The following is a 10,557-nucleotide window of genomic DNA, read 5'->3' as shown; positions in this document are numbered from 1 at the left end:
CTAAAATATGTATTATCTGGTTCTTCACATCAAAAGTTTGTTAACCTCTGATGTAAAGGAAAACATGGCCATGAGGAGGGAAACGGAAGATATTTTAAAAAGACCCAAATAAAACATCTAAAGATGGGACATACAGAATTTGAAAAGTACACTGGATGAAATTAACATGAAGGTGAATGTGACCTAGTCCCTGTTTTCAAAGAAGTGTCTCATCTGGTGGGGGTGGGGCTGACTTCTCTGACAGTGGATGGGTGTGAAGAAGGGAAGAAAGGGAGTGTGGCTGGGTTAATAAAACAACAGTTTACAATTCCAAATTCCTGGAATGTACCAGGTTAAAATTGCTTGCCGAGGGTTGATGGTTATTGAACTGCCTTGCCTGGTTCCGGAGGTGGGCAGCAGGCGTATGGAGTTGGTATTACCCCCATCCAGCTATATCCCAGTGGCATGGCTGACAATGGAAGCCTTGGTTTCAGCTTTTTGATAACACAAGCTCTAGTTACACAAGCTCACAGCATTTTAATCAGTTACACACTTTGTTATCTGACTTGGGGCAACAATTCAGAGCTAAGCCACTCTCGGAAATATTTTCTTTTTAAAGGTCATTACTGATTGAAACCACTAATCTCCAGCATGTGTCTAATTTCAGACCATCTCCATAAATGGAATAAGAGGTTTATTGTTAATATTTATTTATGTAGTACTTACTATGATCCAGGCACGAGACTAAGAGTTCTACTTGGATTTTATTCATTATAGTGCTTTGAACTCTCCTCTCCCCCCTTTCTGATTGAAGAAACTAAATAACTTGGACAAGGTCACATGGCTACTATATCAAGATTCAAACTCAGGCAGTGTGATGCCAAGACTCACCTTCTGGACTGCTATACCGCCTCCTTTGAAAAGCATCTCTTCTAATGCCTGACAACACAGCAGCAATTAATACGAGACAGCTATTAATGGATCCTAGATATTAATAGGATACTAGACTTTGTGAAAAGTTGATTCTTTTTCTATTAGGGAACAAAATAGCTGATGAAAACACAAAACAAGATGCAGAAATTAAACTTTTTCATATATAATAAAACTCCATTTGCTCCTTGGTAACTACATTTATTTAGAATTTTTGGAAATATCAGCAGTTTTATCTTTCCTGGTTTACTTCCCTCTCATGCTAACTCTAATAAATGGTATCATTACTATACTTAAATGGCCCAAATGATGAGGCTAAAACAATATATGTGGCTACGAGAGAACTACTCCTTTCACAAATTCCCATCTTCATATCCTCTTAGCTTGGTAAGTTCTGATGCAAAAAAAAAAAAATGTTTCAGGGAAGGCACTTATTTACTAGTCATGCAAGCAGAGACAGAACCAGTTATGAGAAGCAATAGTTATATCAATTTACTGCAGCAAGGAGTATAAAGCACTGCAATTCCTTTATCAAGAGACTTGTCGTAGCATGTCCTAAAAGGATAATGTGTAAAGAAACAAAACGATGATATGTTACTTCAAAATGTGTATTTAATGGCCATTCCATCAAAATCAAGCAGAATCACATTTCAAAAGTATATATATATATAACGTATGTATGTTTTTTTAAGGTGCATTTTCAAGTTTTATTTGGGCTTTATTTCTTCTTGGCTGCTTGAGGTGTTCTTGCAGATACAATTAACAGAGAACGTTCTGAGGCTGATAGGCTCTCATGCATTGAAAAATAATTTCTAACAACACTGCGTATCTCAGGATACATCAGACATTTCAAAAGCCATGTGTAAATTCAGAAAACTTAATACCAGTAATGAAAGACATTTTCAACATGAAATTTAGGCACTCTACGCTTTGGAATAGCCATAAAATATTCCAACAAGAGTTAATGCACTTTGTGATTACATCTACTGAAAGATAGTTCTCAATTAAAATCTATACTTATTAAATAACATTTTAAATTGGAGCCCATTACATTTTGATAATTATTGTGAACCATTTGCAGCATTGTGTTTTAGTTAAATAATGCCACACTACTTCTATTACCCATTCTGGTACTCATCTTTTGTGGTGCATTTTTTCACAGAAGAACCTATAACATTCATTGATAAGCATCTCCCCCCACCCTTTTCCTGCTAATACCTGAATAAGAAGGCCCCTAACCAACTTTAAAGGTATTCTTTTATTTTCTGCTGTAGTTGCTTTCTTAGCATGAACGCTTCAGCAAACGGGAGGCTGCCTGGAGACCAGGAAACAGTCTCCAGGGAGCCATCACTGATTCCTAGGCTCAGTCCACTTGTTCAGTCACTCTGTGGCTAAGTGCGCTGCTCCATCTACGTTCCTACACTGCGTGCTGCTCGACGGACAGGCACGGAGCCAAGCGGAGGGATACTCAAATTTGTCACTCCACTTTGCACAATGCCAAGGCCATCCAGACCTTGGCTGTCTTTAGTAAAAACTTGCTGACCTCTGCAGTGTGGTTCTGGGGCTTCCACCTCCTCGTCTGAAGCCTGAGGTGTGGGAATGATGCCTGCCTACTGAAATGCTGTTAACTCCAGATGAACTTCCCAGACTTGAGCATAACTTAGCATTGTTAGAATTCAGAACATGGATGCTAATTGTTCTTGCTGAGAAGAAGGTGCATTTTCTCAGTGGTATGCACTTATGTAGCTAAGAAAACAATTAGAAAGCCATTCAGAATTTTTAGATTACAGTCTGCAAATTGACTCATCATAATCACCAATGACTAACTTATAAAGATCTACCCAGAGAAATGAATTTGAGGCTTATTTGACGATAAGTCGTACAGAAAAGAGCACAGTAATTTCCCACAGGAGAATCTGGTATTTCATCATGGGCATCACTGCTAAGTTAATTACACTGCTAATGTTTTCTGGTGTATCTGAAGAGACAATTAGCATACGTAAATCATGAGTGAGATGACAAGTTGCTTAACATTTGTTTCTGTTCATTGGATGTGCTCTGGTTGCTGCTTAGCCTCCATGAGTCGGGACGGGGAGAGAAGGACATAAGGAATGAGAGGTTGTTAACTTCCATTTCAGCAAATATAATCAGAACCACTTACTACTAGTTGATAAACATTGATGTTAAATGCAAAATGCATAAGACTCAGCTGTTAGAAATTAACCTCACCAAGAGGTGAGAGAATCTGGGAAACATTAGATTGTCAACTTGGGAAATTCACGTGAAACCTAGGCCATCTCTCCCAAGCAGAGAGGTTGAGATGGTAAGAATGAAGGTGGGTTTTAGTTGAGGCTGCTTTGCATCCTCAGAACTTTGTCTTCCTATGGATATTCTACAACCACATCTATCTTGTGATCAGGACCCAAGGCTCAGGACAGCACAGTTAAGACTACAGTTCCTCTCTGGTGTTTTAGAATGGCCACAGCTTCCTCATGTGTAACACCTTCCAGAGTCTCACCATTAACAGCTAAAATCTGATCACCTCGCTTCAATCGGCCGTCATCTGCAGCTGCTCCCTGCAAACAAGAAACATTCCAGTTTAATCTAGGATGATGCAATTAATATTCAAATAATATTAACATGATGGTGTGCATATTAAAAGAAAAACTTTTAAAACTACCAATTAAAGTTATTTCTAGGTAATACTTTTAAATTAAGAAAACTAAGAAAAATGTAGGATATGTTATTTGAATAATGGTTGAATAGTAATCATAATTATGCATTGTTTACATAACATACTAGTAGAAATGTCCTGACGTTCACATTTCTTTTAATACCAGTAGGACCTTATTTCAATATTCAGTACTGAATGGAATTTGAATGTCATATCACGTCACATTCATGAATATGTAGCATACAAAGGCAGAACTGAATCTGGTATTAGCTTTATCCTCTAAATGGGTGAATTTTATGGTATGTGAACATATCTCAATAAAGCTGTTCTATATACATATATATATAAATATAAAAATACACAGAAGTGGAGCATTTCTAAAATTTTGTAATATATTCAATAGCTTCAACTTTACCTTTGATCCATCTAAATAGGTTTCTAAATGACTACTTTCATTACATATTCATTCATGCATGGCTCTTCAGAATGGCACAAAGCAAGTGAAACTTGGGCTTTTCTTCCTTCTAAAGCTGAGTATCAAAAACGCCATGATATTACTAGAAATACTTTGGACGAGTAAGGAAATAAAAGACCTAGAAAATGATTCACAGGAAGCTTTCTCCATCTGTTGGAGTAATTGTGAGAACTCCTGGAAAGGTTAGTGCCAAAAGAGTCCTCTAAATGATGTGGAACTACTGGGGAAATTAACCAAGGCCCGTGGGCACCTCGTCGCTGATGGCCTCCTGCAGAAGCCGAGCTAAGAGGCACTAACACTCCAGAGACCTGTGTCCTACAGCATGGAGGTCCTGAGGTGGTGGGTGAATTATCTAGAATTTCAAAGCCATGAAAAGGATGGAATTCCTGTAAAAAGATGTAATAAAGAATATTCAAAACCAGGACTATACTGGGGGGAAAATACCAAGATTAAAGAATTTGCAGCTTTGTTTAAAAATTTTTTTTTCTTTTAAGAAAGTGTGTTAACAGCACCGAAGACAGGATTAAACACGTAGTGCTAATGGATAAATCTAACTTGATTTTAATAAATTTTACATGCTGAGATTTAAGCGTTTCAGTTAACCTCAGATACCTGTGTAATTAGTTTTTTAAAGAGCACATTAAGCTCTTCAAGTTTTCATTTTCACTAATGCAAAAAAGGTCGATTTTTCGGCTTTCTAGGATGTGTACACTATTTCAGGTATTGCCGTGCTTGCCTGATAATTACACTGACCTGAATCTCCTCTCCTATGTTATTAATGTGGCATCTGTGGACTAAACAAGGGAAGGAAGAAATAAATGGCTCACAGACAGACCTCCATCTAGCTTGGAAACGTGGCCTTACCCACTTGCTGTGTCCTAGGTTTGGTCACTTCGCCTTCCCTACGCTGCTATATAGGCTCTATTATCTATCTTTCGCCCAAGGATTAAGTGTACGGCACACGGTATTTACTCAATCATGGCGGTAGTATAATAAGATGAAACAAATGATGATCAAACTCATGTTTTCAGATTTCACAGGCTCCAAAAAACTGCTCCCTCAATTTTCAGGGCTGTCGAAGTCTTTAGGCCACTATCTTGTTGGCTTATGGTAAAATTCGGCTGCTGAAGGGACTAAGATCTAAAGTTGGCTTTGATTCTGAAGCTTCCAACCAAACACCTGAAAGAAAATGGAAGGCCCTGCCGGCCAGTTAATCAGACGGATTAAGCCTCGCAAATCCTGCACACCCTAAGTGTCTGTGATGCTTCCTACTTCTGGAGGGGAAGAAAAGACCTGGCTGGGCCACAGTCATTTCTTAGTTGAGCAAGAGAACTGTTAAAAGATGCTTAGGACACCAAAAAGGTCACGTAATAATCCACACCCTGTGTCCAGCCTGTGGACATCTGAGGTCCAGAAACCTGAATCAGAGATAAACATTTTAAAGAATGTATGTTCAGTGTTTAAAAAAAAAAAAGAAAACATATAGCTGTAGTTCCTAGATCAAAACTCCTATGGGGGGAATCTTTAGCTTAGTGGGGGCTCACTTTGCGGCCATTCCACTGTCATTATCTCCATAGCTGGCTCTTTTAAATGCAAAGTATAAGAATCCTCCCAAAGAATCATGATCACAGCTACTTATGGTGTTATCCTAGGAAAAGGAGGGTCTGTAGGTGGTTTATCCACCTTGGGAATTATCAGACTGGGGCAGCACTGTCATCCAGAATGTTTCTGATCTGCCTTTCCTTTCCCTGTTCATCCATCATCAGGTCAACAGATGTGTGCATGGGAATAACATGCCCCCTTGACAGGCATCCTAGCAAGATGGAAACAGGTGTGTAAATCTGTAGCTGCTTGGGCTTCCCTGGTGGCGCGGTGGTTGAGGGTCCGCCTGCCGATGCAGGGGACACGGGTTCGTGCCCCGGTCCGGGAAGATCCCACATGCCGTGGCCACGGAGCCTGCGCGTCTGGAGCCTGTGCTCCGCAACGGGAGAGGCCACAACAGTGGGAAGCCCGCGTACCACACACAAAAAAAAATCTGTAGCTGCCTAATGTGTTCCAAAAGCAAACGCCAAACGACTTGAGGCTTATGTCAGGTCACGGTTACACCCAATTAACAGGTGATAAGTTCTGCATAGGTAAAAGCAAACTTGTATATAGTGTATAGTACAGCCTTCTGGAAAGAGAAAGAATCTGTCTTATTTCTTCTGTGGAAGGCCTTTATTTCTTTAGGAAAATAAAGCACTAGGGGGCAATTGGATCAATTAATAAACAAATGATTGTGATAAAAGCAATGAAGAATGAAGTTGTAGTATCAATACTAAATACTTTCAGAGATCTTAAAAGTTTATAACAAATTTAAATTCCAACTTTAATAATGAAATTAAAAACTTATCTAAGAGCTATCTAGTGGCAGCAGTAGAAACCTACACTATGACCTGTGTATTAAGTAGGATGAATTGGAGTACTTAATTCTCGAAAGATACTGTTATCCACCCCTTTTTTTTTTCTTTTTATAAATTTATTTATTTAATTTTTGGCTGCGTTGGGTCTTCGTTGCTGTGCGTGGGTTTTCCTCTAGTTGCGGCAAGCAGGGGCTACTCTTCGCTGCGGTGTGCAGGCTTCTCATTGCGGTGGCTTCTCTTGTTGTGGAGCATAGGCTCTAGGTGCACGGGCTTCAGTGGTTGTGGCATGCGGGCTTAGTTGCTCTGCAGTATGTGGGATCTTCCCATACCAGGGCTCAAACCCATGTCCCCTGCATTGGCAGGCGGATTCTTAACCACTGCGCTGCCAGGGAAGTCCCCTGTTATCCAGTCTTAGTCTAACTCACTGGGTTAATCCTGCAAGTACGTGGCAGACTATTGGAAGAGAGAAACCACCTTCAGCTAAAGCATCCTGAGGTTGGGCAGCCATTAATGCTGCACTGATCGCAGGCTTGTACAAAGCTTTATGCCATGGCCCTCTGCAATATCTTAAAGTAGAAAGCTTAATCTTTGTTCTCGCAAGAACAATACCTCCAAGGCCAAAGAGCTCTTGCAAAGAGCATGCCATATTCCTTACACTGGTTGTTGAAAGAAGACACTCTTTAAAATCTGTTAGCATCTACTTTTGTAAAAGGGTCTAAAGAATATTACACTTCTTGTGACTCCACTTTTATAAAAGAACACTTCTTGCACTAGTGTGGTGTGGGAATTTCCTGTAAGATGAAAATGAAACAAGCATACATGCACACATTCAGGTATCACCCAAAGTAAAGCAAAGCAAAACACAAAAAAATCTCACCTAAGTTTTATTTTAAAAAAAAAAAGTACAGTAAAAAGGAAAAAAATACCTTTGCAAATATAGTCTTGACATAAATTGGCAGGTCTCCATGGGGACTTCCATAACCCCCTACAATACTAAACCCCAATCCTTCAGAGCCTTTCTCCAAAGTAATAATCTTAGGTGGAGGTGTTCTGAAAACACAATGCACGCTGTTTAATTCAAGAATAGATATTGAGAGGGAATTTCATTTTAATGGAAGAACACAGATTTGAGAGAGACTTTCATACTGCGAAATGATGATGGTCAGTTTATCAAATCAAACTGTCAGAAAGCAATCTAGAAACTTATTTTTGAATTTCCTATATCATGCCAATATTTTTGATGTTTTAGAGGTTTCTCTTTCATAAAACCCACTGTTTTTTAACTGAAAATAAAGTCATGATGCTGAAGTTGTCAAAGCACTCTTTTTTTTTGCTTAGTTTTTAACTTTTTAACTTACTGTCTAAAGCTGAACGGAACTGTCTTTACATCTTTGAAGAACATGCATGGAGATGGAGAGGCGGGGTATCACCTGAGCTTGGTGTACACCGCAGCCCACAGGTGGACCTCTGAACAGAACAGGTGACGGCAGCCCTAGAGCTCAGTAATGGCTGCTGTTATTCTGCCTGAATATCCTCGCTGCACCTGATCCCCACGTCCACTGAGTGTGGGAACTCATTCTTCAAAACCCACCTCCAATCTCCAGTGCGATGCTTTCCTGACTCCCTTGGAAGCATTCACCCCCACCTTCTCTGTGCTCCCTTTGTTCTTGGTCCAGATTTCCATACAGCACTTGTCATACTGTATCATGATTTCTTAACCATCTTTCTCCTCTACCAGATTATCAACTCCTTAAGCCTCTGCCCTCTGGGCCTTCCCAGCACCAAGCGCTGTGCCTATCACACCCTCAGAATCACGACTACGTAAATGAGAACTGAAATCCAGGAGAGAAGAGAGAAACCAAGGTGAAGCAAAATGGATAAAGACAATTTGTTTCAAATGTATAATTTAGATTTTCAAAGCTTTGTCCAGTGTGGAAGTCATCTCTCTCAGAAACAACATGGGTAAAAATTAAATTACACGTTTGGGCTCAAGGAGTTAAAGCTAAGCTTAACTAATGCCAATTTCTTCTTCCCATACGTGGTTGTCCAAAGGGTAAAGACCTAAAGGAACTCTGGTACCTGGGCCCTGTCGTCTCATCCGCAGGAGGTTTACATGAGTATCCCGGCAGGGCCACTTGTTCTGCGGCAGCATGCACGTCCGAGAGGCAGAGCCGCCTGATATAAATGCAGCCATTCATGTACTCAGAGAAATTTGCAAAACTGGGATATGAGCAACCTTTGAATATGCTGTTCTGTCTGACTAGAATATTCTTCCCTCTCCTCCTCCTCGATTTTGCCTGGCTTATTTTAAGCTTGATTTTCAGCTGCTTCCCACTGATACCAGTTGTTTGCTAGGCACTTGCTGGTGGTTTACAGCAGGCATCCACAGTAATTGCTGAACGTCTATACCGTATATATTATTACCTCTTTTAAATGCCACTCCTGGTTTTTCCAATTATTTAAAAACTCAGGTTAAGCATTAGTGCCTCCAAGTACCCACCCTAGCTGAGTTATGCCTCTCTTCCATGGCTTCACAGGACTCTGTGCTTACTTCTCTCTCTCACTGAACTAAGCTCTCCAACACTTACTCTTTCATAACCATGGATTTATGGGTCTGTTTTTCCAATCCTCTGGCAGTTCTATGAGGACTGGGGCAATGCCTTCACCTACGTTTCTAAGTTTGAGTCCTCAGGACCCAGCACCTGTAGTGTCTAGCCTTAGGAAGGCATTCAATAAATATCTGCTGAAATAATGAAGTATTATCCCCTGTGGCTGAATGGTAATGACGTCATGAATAAGGCTCTACGTTTCAACACTTTGTGGCCTTATAAGCACTCTCAGTAATAGGCCACCGGCTAGACATGAACTTGATTCATGTCTCCTCTTTCAAACACAGTCAGCCCTATTGCCAAGGATATTGAAATGGGAACCTAGATGTCCAAGGCCATTGTTTTAGAGCTAGCCCCTGGGGGCCACCAAATCAGTAGAGACCGTCATAATTGTACCTATCACAATTAGAGTCTGTTTTCTCCGGGAGAGGGAGGAATGCAGCTTCACTCTTCCACTGGCATTTATCTCACACTTCCAGTTAGTTTTAATTTACTTTTGCTTAGAAGACTAGTAAAAAAAAAAAAAAAAAACAAAAAAAACTCCAAACGTTAACAGTGGTCAGATTATAAGTCATTTTTGAGTTCTTTTATCCTAGTAGTTCCCAACCTGCCAGGAGCTGTGGAATCACAGCAAAGGACCCAAGATCACAGGGCATCTCGGTAGTTCCATGGACACGTTAAAGGATGCTAAGTGTATACTATTCTTCATATAAGGGTCCTGATTTCTTTTTTTTTTTTTAAATATATGGCCATTCTAGCCTGAAAATGTTATACTTTCATGTATTTGTCCCATTTTAATAGCAAGTGTTCATTACTTTCATAATGAGAAAAAAGTAAAATGAGCCTAGTTTAATATTCTTTCCTCAAGAAAGACAAACTCAAAGCTGTCATTTAAGTTAATGAGCAATCAGGAAAAAGTTGGGAATGGCTGTGACCATCAGATCCTTCCAATAAAGGGTTCGGATCAGCCAACAAACATTTATTGAGCACCAGCTAGTGACCAGGCACTGGTAGAGTTGAGACAAATAGCTTTGGGCAGCATTTCTCAAAGTGTGGGTCCTCGGCTTATCTGCAGCAACACTGTCCTGGAGAACCCACCCTAGACCACCTACTCAGAATCTCTGAGAATGGGCCAGAGGAATTAGCATATTTCAATATGCTGTTTGGGTTATTCTTATGGACATCCTAGTTTGAGAAACACTGCTTTAATGAGCAACTTTAACTGCAGTGACAGGTTTTAGTAAAAAATGCCAGCAAGCATGACGAGAAGATTTAACCTCAGAACAAGATTTTAGCTTAGAAAACTGAGGAAACCTGGTTCCTTGCGTAATGAAGAAGGGCGCATCTGGGCTACTAATCTGAGGATTCTGAGGGGAGAGGGCACAGGCACCAGTTCCAGCGGCCAGGTGCGGTGTGTGCAGGCCCTGTGGTAACAGTCTGTGAAGAACTCACGTGGTGGAGCAAAGCCTTGGGAGAAGTAGGGCAACC

General features: G+C 40.4%; 1 protein-coding gene across 8 annotated transcripts in view; it reads right to left on the bottom strand.

The window, feature by feature from the left end:
• Positions 1-1,503: 1,503 nt before the first annotated feature.
• PATJ (PATJ crumbs cell polarity complex component) overlaps positions 1,504-10,557 on the bottom strand; it is a 358,864-nt gene continuing 349,810 nt past the window's right edge. For 6 of the 8 annotated variants that reach the window (XM_079919148.1, XM_079919149.1, XM_079919151.1 and 3 more), the window contains 2 exons: positions 7,387-7,510; positions 1,504-3,485 (listed from right to left, as the gene is read on the bottom strand). In XM_079919148.1, coding sequence (XP_079775274.1) covers positions 3,339-3,485; positions 7,387-7,510 — 271 coding nt within the window. In that variant the 3' untranslated portion in view covers positions 1,504-3,338. The remainder of the gene's footprint in view (positions 3,486-7,386; positions 7,511-10,557) is intronic. The other 2 variants (XM_079919153.1, XM_079919155.1) reach the window with 1 other exon arrangement.

The sequence above is a fragment of the Stenella coeruleoalba genome (genome assembly GCF_951394435.1).
Source record: "Stenella coeruleoalba genome assembly, chromosome: 1".
Classification (NCBI taxonomy): domain Eukaryota; kingdom Metazoa; phylum Chordata; class Mammalia; order Artiodactyla; family Delphinidae; genus Stenella; species Stenella coeruleoalba.
This window is presented reverse-complemented; position numbering and strand designations above follow the sequence as displayed.